The sequence below is a fragment of the Rhinopithecus bieti genome, unplaced genomic scaffold (genome assembly GCF_001698545.2).
Source record: "Rhinopithecus bieti isolate Rb0 unplaced genomic scaffold, ASM169854v2 scaffold_1467, whole genome shotgun sequence".
Taxonomy (NCBI): domain Eukaryota; kingdom Metazoa; phylum Chordata; class Mammalia; order Primates; family Cercopithecidae; genus Rhinopithecus; species Rhinopithecus bieti.
The window spans coordinates 2,837,456-2,853,621 of record NW_016803692.1 but is presented as its reverse complement, the minus strand read 5'-3'; the positions used below and the strand labels follow the sequence as shown (position 1 = coordinate 2,853,621).

At 39.1% G+C, this 16,166-nt stretch overlaps 1 protein-coding gene across 1 annotated transcript in view; it reads left to right on the top strand.

Annotated features, from left to right (window-relative positions):
• The window catches only part of CLCA2 (chloride channel accessory 2), a 33,850-nt gene that overhangs the window by 8,588 nt on the left and 9,096 nt on the right, over positions 1 to 16,166 (top strand). The window contains exons 6-11 of the mRNA XM_017851102.1: positions 1,898 to 2,125; positions 6,239 to 6,469; positions 7,514 to 7,691; positions 9,117 to 9,223; positions 11,478 to 11,702; positions 14,271 to 14,541. Coding sequence (XP_017706591.1) covers positions 1,898 to 2,125; positions 6,239 to 6,469; positions 7,514 to 7,691; positions 9,117 to 9,223; positions 11,478 to 11,702; positions 14,271 to 14,541 — 1,240 coding nt within the window. The remainder of the gene's footprint in view (positions 1 to 1,897; positions 2,126 to 6,238; positions 6,470 to 7,513; positions 7,692 to 9,116; positions 9,224 to 11,477; positions 11,703 to 14,270; positions 14,542 to 16,166) is intronic.

The window sequence follows — 16,166 nt, the reverse complement described above, 5'->3', positions numbered from 1 at the left end:
TTAGAACTTGGGGACCCTAGAGTTCATCTAGTTTTATTCTACAGATTTAAAATTGAAGCTCCCAAGATAATTACCAAAATGATACCTTTAGGAAAGTGACTATTTGCTTTCCTGGGAGGTTTAACAAAGGGACACTGGGGACCACAAAATAAATTGTTCATATGCTGGTATTCTTGTATCCTTTCATAAGCAATTACATTGGGTTAATGAGAGTGATATAACAAATGGTTATAATTCTCTCGTTTGAGGTAGCAGGCCACTCTGTATTTGAAATGCATTTCCTAAATCTCTTTACTTTGTTTCGAATAGTCTAGAACTTAAGGTAAGGTATCACCAGGGGAAGTCAACCAACTCTGCTTTGCAGAAACCCGACCTTGTCAATATTCCATGCTAACTAACTGACAAGAGACTAGCATATAAATCCAGAATATTATTTTAAAAATTATTAATTAAAAAGCATACTCTGTCGTGGGGATCTCATACGTGCATCCTCTGGCCAACTTATTTTCTCTCTGGATGAAGCAGACTGGAACAGCCAATTCTCACCAGATGCAGGGTCAGAGAGCATGGAATCAGAAAGGAGGGAGTTAGGTGATTCAGAGGTTAGTAGCATCAGCCTTCATGACCTGATATATCTCTCTAAGTTCACAAAAACCTGTAAGTCACATCTGTGGGTCATCTCTTCACAGATCTGGGGGTACAGTCCACACAGGCCTCTGTGGAGTTTTCTCTTTGTTTCCATGGCTGACCAATGCCCCTTGGATTGACATGCTATTTTATTTCACTCTGGTTTAGTCAGAACTAAGAGTTATTTTGTAACTTTAAGGTAATTTTTCATATTTCTTGTCCCATCCATTATGTTTCTTATTTATAGCTTTAATATCTGATACTAACGTAATGCATTTCATCCACATTATTTGTGACTAGGTACTATCTTCATGATGTTTTGAAAGACCTACTCATAAATATCTTGTCAGAAAAGTTTTACAATCCCATAACCATAGTCATGAAATGGAAGAAAAAGAGTTAAACAACGCAAAGCAAAATCAGATTCTGTTCCAGTCCCCACACCTTCCTAAGAAACTCATATCCTTGAGCAGTTATCAACCTTTCAAAGCTTCAGCTTTCTCTTCTATGAAATTAGAGCTGAGACAAGACAGGCTATTCAGTTGCTTCTAGCTCTAAATTTCCATGGCTGTGTTAACAGGAAATATCAACTCTTTGTAGGAATAGAGCCACTGGGAATAGATGGTTATGCCTTACTTAGCAATGCAAACCACATTTTTAAGTGGGGGATTGACATAGGTTCAGTATTATTCAGTGAATTATATCTATATTTCTGTAAATTATCTCTATTTTCCAAATTGAGTGAGAGGTGGGGGCATCAGGAAGTAAATTTTTTTATCCCCTTATCTATTTTTACAGAGATCAATATTTGAGGTAGAAAAATATATATTGACTGATCAACAAATAAAGGCGCAGTGGTCATTAAATATTATTCCAAGGAGTAGGCTTGGAATAGGAGTAGGTCATGATAACTTCTCCTGGCTGTTTTCTTAACACAATATTGTGCTAAGCGGGGAGGGAGATGGTTTTGTTTTGTTTTTCAAGACTAAGATTATGTGTATATATACACATACATGGTTTGTTATCTAATACCAAAAACTTTAATAGAGACTGCTCTCAGACCGCAAACGTGCTAGTGTTTCCAGCAAGAAAGCCAAGGTTTATTTGTAATTTGATGTCATTCTTGAAGGAAAGAGGTATATCACTGTACCACTGTTGATTTCTTTTCTTTCAGTTCACCTTTTCTTTTACCTATACTTCTTTGAGAATGAGAACTATATTTGCTTTGGGAGATGTTCCTTTCTTTATTAACGATGGTTTTTCTTTCCAGGTGGTTGAATTTTGTAATGCAAGTACCCACAACCAAGAAGCACCAAACCTACAGAACCGGATGTGCAGCCTCAGAAGTGCATGGGATGTAATCACAGACTCCGCTGACTTTCACCACAGCTTTCCCATGAATGGGACTGAGCTTCCACCTCCTCCCACATTCTCGCTTGTACAGGCTGGTGACAAAGTGGTCTGTTTAGTGCTGGATGTGTCCAGCAAGATGGCAGAGGTAACATTTTGAACGAAAATGAATGTAAACATTCATCATTTTTTCTATCAGTTCTTTATTATTTTATTTTATTTTGAGTTCCAGAGTACATGTGCAGGTCGTGCAAGTTTGTTACACAGGTAAACGTGTGCCATAGTGGTTTGCTGCACCTATCAACCCATCACCTAGGTAGTAAGCCCCGCCTGCATTAACTATTTATCCTGATGCTCGCCCTCCCCGCTGTCACCCAGGCTGGATGGAGTGCAGTGGCACAGTTTCAGCTCACTGCAGCCTCAACCTCTAGGGCTCAAGTGGTCTTCCCATCTCAGTCTTCCAAATAGCTAGGACTGCAGGCCCGGGACACCACGCCTTTTCTATCAGTTTTTAATTATTTTTATTTTCGGGAGGTAAGGGTGAGAGTTGGAGGAGGCAACAGGTTTGGAATAGTCAAGGACATCCTATTTTTCGGGGGTTGGGAGGAACAAATTCAGAATGTGGCCAAAAGTTGAGATAATGCAGATAAATGAAATCCACAGATAATTTCTAACCCTTATTTTTGCTGCTAATTGAAACTCTTTCCAACCAAGATCCTTTTCCATAATTCTTACCTATAACGATCCAAAATTCTATATATAACGAAAAGTTGCTGCTGGCTACATTCTACTTACAGGTAAATATCCCTGGTTGAGGAAGTAGACTGTGAATTTGCAGTGAAAGTTATGTTCATTATATGGCTATTTTCCACATCATTGTGTACAGAAGACCATATCTCAGTCATTTAGCAATCTAGCAGCCTCCAGCTGCTTTAACTGATTAAAGTCTTAGTCTCCACAATCAGGCAGCTGTTTTAATCCTGGCTCCTTCACTACTGTGTAATATGTCTTTGTTATAAAGAGCATGGTGGCCTCTCTGAAGCAGTTTTCTCATCTGTAAGATAGGGATAATAATACCTACTTTTATGAGAGTCAGCTTTTAAAGTTTTAGGAAATCTGCAAACCAGTAATTAAATGTAGTTATTAATAACAATTAAATTATATAAGCTTACAATAAAATATATGAAAACAAATATACAAAATACTCAAAACTCATCAATTCTTAATTTTTCCTACTATTTTTTACTATTATCTATGCCCAGGGTTAGCAAACTATGTCCCACTACTTGTTTTGCATGGCTCACAAAATAAGGACAGGTTTACATCTTAAATGGTTAAAAAAAAATCAAGAGGCTTTTTCGTGACATGTGAAAATTATATGAAATTTGCCCACAAATAATTTTATTGGAATATAGCAATGCTCATTTGTCAACATATTATCTATGGATACTTTATTGCTACAGTAGCAGAGTTGGGGAGTTGCAACAGGGAACTTATGGCCAACAAAGCCTAAATTATTTACTATCTGGCCCTTCACAGAAAACTTCTGCTGATCCCTGAGCTAAATTCTTGAGGTTATTTTTGGTCTATTGCATTTGTATGGATGTGCCACTACAATTTCATCCTAACTGTGCACTCAGTGACGTCACAATAACAGCAGGAAATCAACCATGGTTTCACACATGGAAGAATATTTACCCCACAGAAACTGGCGTTTGCTACGAGTCAGGCCTGCCTGCCTGCCTACCTTCCTCTCTCCCTCCCTTTTTCCCTTCCTTTCTTTTATTCTTCATCAGAAAACTGTTATTAAACATTTACCAGCATACCACTGTCTACTTCATAGGGTTATTGAGGGGGGAGTAAATGAGATAATATGATGTTTTTAATTCAAAATAAATAATAAGTGGTAGCTGTTTATTTTAATAGTAACTTGTCCAAGGAGAGAATTTATCCCCTCGTGCTCTGTGGATCAATAGTCCTGGAACACTTGCCTTTTTGGCTGATATCTGAAAAACTAAAAACTCCACTAATATAGCCAGCATTTGAATAATTTTGCTATGTTGCCTACCTGCAGTTGACTAGGGCATGTTTTTGGTTTGTTTGTTTGTTTGTTTGAGACGGAGTTTTGCTCTTATTGCCCAGGCTGGAGTACAATGGCACGATCTCAGCTCAGTGCAACCTCCGCCTTCCAGATTCAAGCGATTCTTCTGCCTCAGCTTCCCTAGTAGCTGGGATTACAGGCATGTGCCACCATGCCTGGCTAATTCTGTATTTTTAGTAGAGATGGGGTTTCTCCATGGTTGGTCAGGCTGGTCTCAAACTCCCGACCTCAAGTGATGTGCCGCCTTGGCCTCCCAAAGTGCTGGGATTACAGGCATGAGCCACCATGCCTGGCGGCATGCTTTTCTTAAATATGGTCTCAGAGTAATTTATATTGGCTATCTGCCTGTATTGAGCAAGAATGGATGGAGTGAAGAAGAAAGATGATGGTACTTGAGAGTAGACCTGAAATATGTAGAAGAGAAATAAGCCCAAAGTAAAAAAACTCATGGCAAACCAAACTTTCCTCCCTTTTCCTGCCAACAACAGTCATTGAACCACTATTGCCATTCATTCATTTATCAGGTGCCTACGCTGCACTGGCCTGAGCGATATGGAGATGACAAGAACAGCGTCTCTGCTTTGAAATGCTTATAGCTAATGAGGGACACAGGGCACACACATGTGAATAGATACAACACAATGTGACCAGGCTCCACAGAGATGTGAGTTACTATGTGAGCACTGAAGAGGCAGCACCTGGTGCTGTAGCAGAAAGTGGTCAAGGAAGATTTCACTGAGAGAATCAAATTGGAGTTGAATCTTGAAGGATTCAACTAGGTGCTTCCTAGGTTGGGTGATGTAAGGAAACAGAAGAAAAGAGAACATTTGTGGGAAGGGAAAAATGTGTGCAGTGACCAAGAGGCAAAATAAGAAGGATTTGTTCAAGGGAAGGGCATTCATTTGTATGACACTGGATGGATCTGAGAGGTGACGAATGGGATAGAGACATAGGTGTGGATTTGAGAGAAATTTAAGATATTGAGTCGATGGGACCTGTTCAAGAATATGGAGGCTGGTAACAGAAATGGTAAGAGAGTCCTGGGTTGCTGGCTTAGCTAGCTGGGAGTAGAGATCAAGACTGGAAGTTGATGACCTGGTGGCCATGAAGATGGCAATAGCTATTCTATTGTGAGTGCTTACTCAGTATCCATTTCGCAGATGAGAAAAACTGAAGCTAAAAAAAAAAAAAAAGAAGTAATTTTACTATGATCACATAATTAGCAAAAGTTGAAGGCAGAGTTCTAAGACCTTGTTTTACCCCCTTTACAACTTACTTCCCAATATTGTAAGAGAAACAGTTTGAATTCAAAGTGTAGAGTTGCCATCTTCATGGTCGTCAAATCATCACTCCCAACTAGTTAAGCCAGAAACCTGTGTCCTAAGAAGTGTGAAATGCAGGTCTAGATCCACCCAGGAAGATGCCTGAGTTGGAGATAGAGATCAGGGTCATCCCTGAGTGGGTGGTCATTGAAGCTTAGCTTGCTGCTCCTCTCTTTTCCCAGAGCTTTCAAAACAAATGACCCTAGTGAATTAATCAATAGCATCACCTGCCCAAAATTGGTCACTAATATTACTTTAAACCTGGTTAGCCCTTCGTGGTTTAACTGTACTGCCATTTATGTATCTCACTTGATCCTCACAGCAGTTCTAATTTAATAAACAAGAAAGCTATCGTCCTCACCCTACAGATGAAGTACCCAGCCTCAGGTGACCACAATAGCAGAGGGTAGTGCTGGGGCAGATCATGGATCCTCTGACTGCCACTCTTCTCTAGCAAAGGTCTCTTTGCAATGTTTCCTTTTACCTGGACTGCATTTTTAAAACAGCAGTTACAAATCTTGTCTCAGCTGGGTTCATGGATCTTTGAATTCTGGGTTGGAGTGAAATAGTGGGGATGATGAGAAACAGAGAGTGGTAAATTACGAACATCTTGTTGGGGCAGAGCCCAAAGCCACTCCCTCTTCCCTGAAAGCGTGCATTTCTGAGCCTGCAATTAATCAAACAATATTCTAATATTATGTTACTCTTTAAAGCTCAAAAGATTATGATACAACATCTCTAAAGAATTAGCAGAGATGTTTGCTAATTGAGTTACTTCATCATACTTTTGTCTACCAACCAAATGTTGCCATTTTCTTTTTTCCTTTTTGGGACATAGGCTGACAGACTCCTTCAACTACAACAAGCCGCAGAATTTTATTTGATGCAGATTGTTGAAATTCATACCTTCGTGGGCATTGCCAGTTTCGATAGCAAAGGAGAGGTCAGAGCTCAGCTACATCAAATTAACAGCAATGATGATCGAAAGTTGCTGGTTTCATATCTGCCCACCACTGTATCAGCTAAAACAGAAGTCAGCATTTGTTCAGGGCTTAAGAAAGGATTTGAGGTACAGTAGAGCATCCTAAGCCTTGGATCACCATCATTTTCCTTTCCCTCATTTGGTATACGAAGTTTCCTCTGATGGGGGGCAGTCTGTTACAGGGTGGTCATAACAGCCTCAACTATGAAAGTAATGATGGATTATCTTTAAAGTCAGGAGCCGTGCCTTATTCACCATTGTACTCCTTGTGCCTAGCAAAGTACATAGCATACAATAGTTGCTTAATAAATGCTAGTTGACAGAATGAGCAAATAAATGAATACAATGGACAAGACTAGAGGACCTAAACAACATCTGGGCATTTTCTAAACTGTTCCTAGCCATTCTGGGACTGTCTCAGCTGTGGCCATTTTTACCTTTCAATTTTCTTGTCAAAATTAGCATGTCTGGCTTCTGTCTACAGTCATTCTAGACTTCAAGCATATCAGAACCAATTAAGGCCAGAATTGTGTTTCAGGAATGACAGAGTTTATTTAAATCAACACAAGTTTGAATTCAGCATCTGGGATGCTTATCTGATAGCAAACAAGACACATCAGCTATGGTTATTGCTGCCCGTAGTCTAAACCTTGGCTATCTATTGAAATCACCTGGGGATTAAAAAAAAATACTAATGCGTGAGTCTCACCCCCAGAGATTCTGATTTAATTGATCTGGGATGTGACCTGACCATTAAAATTGTTTAAGTCTCCCCATCTGATTCTAACGTGTAGCCAAGACTGAGAACCATTGCTCTAGGCCCTCTTATTGGTCACTTGCTGGATCTCAGAGGCAAGCCTCTCACACTATGATGTATTCCATATCCTCTATGATACAGTTCTAAACTATGGGGACATCTTGATGATTCAAGCAGGAAAAGTCCTTGCTCACAAGCACACTGGCAGTGGAATGTAGGGTGACAAGTGCTGTGATGGGTTGAGGTAAAACTTAAGTGGGGATGGGCGTGGGGTGGAGGAGCTACAATGGGAATTTGGATGACAGAGAATTCTTTTGCTCAATAAAACAATTTGAACTACACTTCCTTCCAAATGACTAATTCTGTATGTTCAGGTGGCTGAAAAACTGAATGGAAAAGCTTATGGCACTGTGATGGTATTAGTGACCAGTGGAGACGATAAGCTTATTGGCAATTGCTTACCCACTGTGCTCAGCAGTGGTTCAACAATTCACTCCATTGCCCTGGGTTCATCTGCAGCCCCAAATCTGGAGGAATTATCACGTCTTACAGGTAATAAACTTTTAAAAACATACCTTTTGGAGCATTTCCCTTTAACCTGAATATCCAAGACACAACTATGAAACTCATTATATGGCTTAATTGAAAATATAGAAACTGTTTTTAAAACACACACACACATATTGCTAAAATCTGTCAACATTTTGCTGATTTTTTTTTTGACATTTTCCCTAAAGGTTCTAATTCTATACATCTAAAAAATAATATTTTATAATTCTGTGTTAAGCCAGTCTGAACATGCATAATCATGGAGCTAAAACAATATGTTTAAGATTAAATGCTTTGTGGCCAGGCACGGTGGCTAACACCTGTAATCCCAGCACTTTGGGAGGCTGAGGTGGGCAGATCACTTGAGGTCAGGAGTTTGAGACCAGTCTGGCCAAGATGGTAAAACCCCACTTCTACTAAAAATACAAAAATTAGCCGAGCATGGTGGCAGGTGCCTATAATCCCAGCTACTCGGGAGTCTGAGGCAGGAGAATCATGAGAACTCAGGAGGCAGAGGTTGCAGTGACCTGAGATTGCACTACTGTACTCCAGCCTGGGTGACAGAGCGAGACCTCATCTCAAAACAGAAAAAAGATTAAATGCACTATCTTCTATAATAGTGACACACACAGTGTTTTAAGATACATATCTTTTTATACTAAATGAGGCACAGAATAATTTTCTCTTATATTCCTTATTCAATAAAAAATGGGCATGCTGATTTGACAACTGAAAGGTTTTATTGAATTATCTTTAAAAGCAAAGTTTTCGGCCGGGCGCGGTGGCTCAAGCCTGTAATCCCAGTACTTTGGGAGGCCGAGACGGGCGGATCACGAGGTCAGGAGATCGAGACCATCCTGGCTAACATGGTGAAACCCCGTCTCTACTAAAAGTACAAAAAAATTAGCCGGGTGAGGTGGCGGTCACCTGTAGTCCCAGCTACTCGGGAGGCTGAGGCAGGAGAATGGCGTGAACCCGGGAGGCAGAGCTTGCAGTGAGCTGAGATCCAGCCACAGCACTCTAGCCTGGGCAGCAGTGCGAGACTCCGTCTCAAAAAAAAAAAAAAAAAAAAAGCAAAGTTTTCAGAATATAAATGTAAACATACGGATGTAAATAGCAATGAACCTAAATTATCTCAAAATTACTTTAATCTTGAGTATTCAATAAATATTTATTGAGTTCCTATGTATTGTGTATAAGTGCTAGGCCCTGGCAATACAGTCATGGATAGAATAGCTGAAACCACTCGCCTAGGGCCACTTACCATGTGGTTGTATAGGATGTCAGGCAAAACAAGTCAAGCACAGCACCCATTTCCCCAAAACAAACACTCTAATGCCAAGAAAGTTTGTTGGAAAATGCCTAACATTTTTATTTTTGTTTTATTTTACCCATTTTAATAGTGAACATCCCTATCATGTATTTCAGGAGGTTTAAAGTTCTTTGTTCCAGATATATCAAACTCCAATAGCATGATTGATGCTTTCAGTAGAATTTCCTCTGGAACTGGAGACGTTTTCCAGCAACGTATTCAGGTCAGAATTTTCTCAATGTTATATTTTGAGGTGGGGAGTGGGAAGGGAGAAGGAAACAAGGAAATTGACGCATTGTGCTACTTGCTTCATTAACCTTACTTGAATATGTAACAGCCTGTGTATGAAAAGCTTTTAAAAGGCTGCTTGGCATCACCAGAGCCAGGCTTTCAGCCCTAGGAGCCATTTACCACCATTGCCACCTCAGCTTTTCAAAGTCTACGAGTGGAGCTTGCTCCTTCCTTGTGGCTCAAAGTGCAGATGGGGGTGTGGCAGAGGCAAAGTGCAGAAGATAAATAGGGAACTGTGAATTTAGTTTTAGTGTTGTAGTAACTTTCCATCAATCAGAATTCATCTTATTTTTACTTCTTCAACATCTTTGAAGCTCTTCCTTGTATAAGGGGTATAAACTATTTCATTAAATTCTAACTATCACAAATATCTAAATATCTCTTTGACTACCACAACTTACATGATTTTGCTCACCAAAGCTTTCTCTAGTTATTTTTTATAGGGCCATTTTTTTTTCTTTCCAAAGTACTTTAAAGATATTTTGGACATAACTGAATAATGTTTTGAACAAAATTTCATCTATAGTTTCCTCACAGACGGCAAGTGTACCTGCCAAGTTAATGGCTTGATGTGACCAATGCAGCCTGTCAATTCTTGTTAGGAAATATTTAACATGAAGATTATATTTACACAGTGAAGGCAATAACCACAATTCCATAATAAAAAGTAAAAATGTGAATTACAAATGACAATATCTAGTACATATTAGGCTATAATTGATTCTTCTGATAATGCTCAATCTTTATGCCCTGTGACTTCCTCTTCAATAATATGGAATAACAACAATTGTTTTAAAAAGTAAAAATCAAATTTAACAAAATATTATTCGTATGGGATCAAATTAGCCTTAACATTCCCAAACTTGTCCACCTCCCCAAAAGCTGTTGGAGTCATTAGCCCCACTGGCCTGAGGTGGGAACTACATGTAAATCCCCTTCAACAGCCCAGGGCCCAGCATAGCATGTGGCACAGAAGTCAGCAATCCATAAATATTTCTTGAATTGACTTGAACAAACAATTCACAATGCCTTTGCTGTTATCCACCAATATAATTTTACATGCTTTGCAGGTTTCAGCAATTTAACGAAGCATTACTAATGTGTTTGTTTAATAAATGTAAATTTTCAAAGTTATTTAGAGACTTGTAGCCACTGGAAATACATAGTGATTAAATTCAGGGGCTCTGGTGTCAGGACCACTGGGTTTTATCACAGTTCCACCTCCTTGCTATGTGACATTGGCAAATTACTTCTTCAAGCCTACTCTTCTCATCTCTGAAATGTGCATAACAATAGTATTTATCACAGAGGATTTTTATAAGGATCAAGTAAGATTGTGAAGCCTTTAGCACAGTGCCAGGCAAACGTTTGTACTCTGTACATGTTACACATGCATGTGCGAACACATGGCTTATTGTGAATGGCTAAATAACTTTTTTTTGTTTGTTTGAGATGGAGTCTCACTTTGTCGCCCAGGCTGGAGTGCAGTGGCGTGATCTCAGCTCATTGCAACCTCCACCTCCTTGCTTCAAGCAATTCCCCTGCCTCAGCCTCCCAAGTAGCTGGGATTACAGGCACACGCCACCACACCCGGCTAATTCTTCTGTATTTTTAGTAGAGACAGGGTTTCACCGTGTTGGCCAGACTGGTCTCAAACTCCTGACCTCAGGCAATCCACCTACCTCAGCCTCCCAAAGTGCTGGGATTACAGAAATGAGCCACCATGACCAGCCTAAATAAATTTTTAATGTGGCAAAACCAAGCCAAAACCCAAGTTTGTATTTCTTATCAAAATATGTAAAAGGATCTGGACAAATTATATACAAATTAATAAAATTTAAGCATATTCACAAATGAAACTTTTTAAAAGCTAACTTATTATAATTCCCGATCTGAGGCCAATGTTGGTTTGGATAAGAGATAATATGAGGACAACTAAAATCTCTTACTAAAGAATAATGAAATGACACTTCCATTAACTACAACAAAATGTTTTATACCTACTGTACTTAAATAACATGCAATATGTTGCTTTGCAAAGTATTTTATATGAAAATGATGTATAACTATAGTACCTGTCAGAATTAAATTATTTTATTTTTTCCAATTCTTTGTTGTTATAAAAGAAAAAGATGGAATGATTATGCATACACCAGAAACTCTAATATATATCTTCTCTTTAACAGCTTGAAAGCACAGGTGAAAATGTTAAACCTCACCATCAATTGAAAAACACAGTGACTGTGGATAGCACTGTCGGCAATGACACTATCTTTCTAGTTACGTGGCAGACAAGTGGTCCTCCTGAGATTATGTTATTTGATCCTGATGGAAGAAAATACTACACAGATAATTTTATCACCAATCTAACTTTTCGGACAGCTAGTCTTTGGATTCCAGGAACAGCTAAGGTAGGTGTTAATGAGCTTGTTCCTAAGGACAACATTCTGCCAAGTTTATGATTTTCAGTTGAATCACATGATTAAATGCATTGTGTAAAGAAAATCTTGTTTTAATATATCCAAAGTTTACTTTAAATTTATGAGGCCATTTTGTGAATATTTAAAAATTTAAGAGGAATAACTAAAGTATATTCTCAGTTTTAAATATTAGATATCAAATACTTCAACACTGAAAATTAGTATTTCCACTAGTATTATAATTAAATTTTTTTCTAGCCTACATGTTTCTTTACATAATCCATATAAACACACTTTTCTATATGCTTAGAAAAAATCTCTACTTAGAATTTATAATATGAATACATGCAATGCATATGGTTTTTAGCATCTACTGGGTGTGCTGGGTCTTGTTCCAGGTACTTTGCAATAAAATGTCATGGTAAGAGTATAAACAGGATACTATCAGAACATACAAGAGGGTGGGAGGAAGAATGCTTCCTGGAAGCAAAGACATCAAAATGGAAATACAAGGAATAACGGGGCCAGAAGTGGGTATGACATTCTGGGCAAAGGAAACAGCACATAGAAAGACTCAGATAAAAAGAACATGACTTCATAGAACTGAGTAGTTCAATAGAGTAGGGTAGTCTATAAGGTAGGGATGTAGGCAAAGGAAGGAGAGGGGAGTCGTGAGGCTAGACAGATAAACAGGAGCTGTACTAGCAAGAGCTTTGCACAACAGTAAAGTGAACAGGGGCTTGAATCCTGAAATGAAAGGGAACCACTAATGGTTCTAAGGAGAATTGTAAGTTGATGAGATTCACTCTTGCACTGCCTGAATTCAGTGCCTCCTCACTTGCTGCCCCACTCACCACTGTTGTTGTTACTGTTGTTGTTGTTGTTGAGACAGAGTCTTGCTCTGTCTCTCAGGCTGGAGTGCAGTGGCACAATCTCAGCTTACTGCAACCTTCACCTCCCAGGTTCAAGCGATTCTCCTGCCTCAGCCTCCCGAGTAGCTGGTACTACAGGCACTTGCCACCATGCCTGGCTAGTTTTTGCATTTTTTGGTAGAGATGAGGTTTCACCATATTGGCCAGGCTAGTCTCAAACTCCTGACATCAAGTGATCTGCCTGCCTCTGCCTCCTAAAGTGCTGGGATTGCAAGTGTGAGCCACCATGCTTGCCACCCTCTTGACAGCCTCTTAACTAGCCTCTTTGACTCTAAACTGCCATCCTCCAGTCCATTCTTTACCTCTGTCAAAGTGATCCTTCTGAAGCACAAATTAGTGTGTCTCTTGTTCAAAACCTCGTTGGTGGTTTCAGAATAAAATTAAAGTGTTAACTCTTACATACCAGACCGTTCATGTTTTGGCTTCTACCCAAGCTTCTCTCTTAACTTCTTCGATGCTCTGCTCCTATTGAACTTTTCTCCAAATTCATCATATTCTTTTCACACCTGTGTATAAGGGCCAAGGACAACTTTACCTACTTCTTGCTCCCCTTGCCTGACCTCTTGGTCTGGATTAGATGCGCTGTATCGAAACATTTATTGCACTCAGATAACTTTTTGATGTGGAAGTTCCTGCCATGCATCTGTCACTAATGTTATGATTCAAATAAACAAACAAACAAACAAAAAACATGGTGCTTGAATCATGACTTAATGGAAAATGGTGAAGCTCATGAATCCCAATGAAGAAAGATGGCTAAGGTGTGGTGCATCTTAATTCTCTACTCTGAGTTACACTTCAATCCCTTGCTTTTCTGTTCTTCCTTCTGCTTTGTTGTGTTTCTCTTATTACCTCTGGGGGTTTGATAAGGAGCAGCAGCAGAAGTCAGGAAAAAGCAATATAAAGTATAGCTTAATCAAAAGGATGAATTTCTTCTATATTATAATTTTAGTCTTTTCTTTCAGATTTTCTTTTGCCGGTTTTTCCCAGGCAGATAGGCAAGAGTGGTGTTTAACAGTATTTCTATAAATTACTCAAATTAGACATTGTATAATCCTGACCTATTAAAAATAGTAGGTCCTTTTCTTGGTCCCTAAGAGTGTATGTGTTTTTTGCTGATTGAGATTTCTGAGTGTGGAGTTTTGTGGGAAGTGGAGTGAAAGAAGGATATTGTTGCCTTTTTAGTCCACAGTGTCCACGTAAATTATAATGGTCCACTTAATTTGATGTAATTTTCTCAGTTACGAAAAGAAATGAAAACATTTAAACTCCTTTTGGGGAAGGAGCTCAGATTAGTATCTGTAAAGTACTTTGAAGCTGGACACTATTATTGCTATGTTCTAAAAATGGGAATCAAGATGTATCCTCCCTCACTCCAAATAAATCCAAGGTGTAATCCCTAAAGAATCACCTAGAAAGAAAGGTGACTTATGCTATGAAAGCCACGTAAATATGAATTTATTTGTCCCTTAACCAATGCTACTTTTCCTGGCATCTTTTTGTAGTATTTTTAAAAGTGTAACATCAACGAAACAAGAGCAAAATTCTCCAGCAGCTTAGATGTATGCTTTCGAATTAGGGTTGATTTTTTTTCACACTTTCCAAAACAGTAAGACTTATTTTACAGCCTGGGCACTGGACTTACACACTGAACAATACCCACCATTCTCTGCAAGCCCTGAAAGTGGCAGTGACCTCTCGTGCCTCCAACTCAGCTGTGCCCCCAGCCACTGTGGAAGCCTTTGTGGAAAGAGACAGCCTCCATTTTCCCCAGCCCGTGATGATTTATGCCAATGTGAGACAGGGATTCTATCCCATTCTTAATGCCACTGTCACTGCCACAGTTGAGCCAGAGACTGGAGATCCTGTTACACTGAGACTTCTCGATGATGGAGCAGGTAACAAGGAATGTCTTGACATTTTATCATGTTCTCAACAGCTCTTGTGATGTGATGTGGTAGTATCAATATTAAGCTTATCTGTAAGATTCCTTCAGTTCAGTAATTTTTCTTAATCTTACAATATTCTCAAATTCTCATAGAATCACTGATATTTCCATGTTAGCATGGAAAAAGAGAGTCCTCGTGAGGCTCCTCATAGTGTCTATGTTTGAGCAAAGGGTGAGAGGCAGCCGCTGGACACTTTGGTCCTGGCTTCCATTTGATGAGGTCATACGGGAGCAGGCTTCTATGTCCTTATGACATACTTATATTCCTCTAAGAGTCACCAGCTTTATTATTCACTGAAGTAATCAGACTGGACTGTTAAAGTAGGAAATGAAAATCAGAAGGGAGGTGCAGTGACAGCGAACCCACTTTTTCCCTTTGGACTCCAGTTGTGAAGAAAAAATTGGAAACTGAACTTGTGACCTATAAGACGACCCTAGACCCAAGAGGCTGGGTTGATGAGAGGGCACAGCTCATTTCTAGCACAGCCACTGCCTTTTACATATGTGATTTGGTCCCAAGAAGATCCAGCCTGCAAGCCTAGAGGAATCAGAATAGACAAAAGCTCTCATTCTGCACATACAGTGTTCAGAGCCTGGTCATCATACATTATAAATGATACAGCATCCAGCCAGGTAAACAGCAGCACTTGGGCTCCTTTGAAAAACAAATTCCTTTGTTGTTCCATCTTTCCTATTTGGTTATTTTCCTAAACTACATTCTTAGAATGGCAGTAGACCTGCCTCTGTTGGCAGCCTGAAGTGTTTGATCTACTAACAAAATTATATTCTTTTGCCCTGTTGTTTCAAAGTTAATCTTTTTTCAAGAGTCTTAAGTTCGGTAGCCCATTAGTATCTTGCCATGGCAATCATGTATGATGTGCAGGAAAACAAAAGTTCATTCAAAGGGTTTTGGTTCAAGTCCACCTCAGGGGGATACCAGAGAAGTCTTCTTGTTTTGCCTATTGGATTGGATCCAAATGAACTTCTCATGCTCTGATGGCTTATCCATGGTTATACCTTTCAATTTTTGTTTATGGTCCAAAAATGCACTTTTGCAGAATGTTTCTCTCTTGCCCTACCCTGTGGGCTGGCCTGGAGAACAGAGCCTACTCTCCTAGGGAAAATCATCTGATTCAGCTCAATAGGTTTTTATATTATTCCCTGGAACTATTTTATTTGTTTGCTATCTAAATGTATACCCTAAAAAAAGAAACAATAAAAAATACTGCTCAGGCATCAAAATGTAAATTGTTTCCCCTCCAATCAATACTTAACATGTATGTACATAGTTTTTTAATACTTACTTTTATAATGGAAGCAGTATTTATCTGTTCAGTAAATGAACTATAATAAAACTTACACCTCTGAAATGATTTATAATTTAAAATGTACTTTTTCATGCATATTCTCAAATAATCATCACAACAACCCTGCAAGATAAGTTGTCTCCATTTTATAGATGAGAAAACTGAGGCTCAGAGACATGAAGCCTCGTAGCTACTAAGTGACAGATGCAGGCCTTCAAACCAATTCCTCTGTCTCCCAAGCCAATGTTCTTTCCCCATTTCTTTCTGC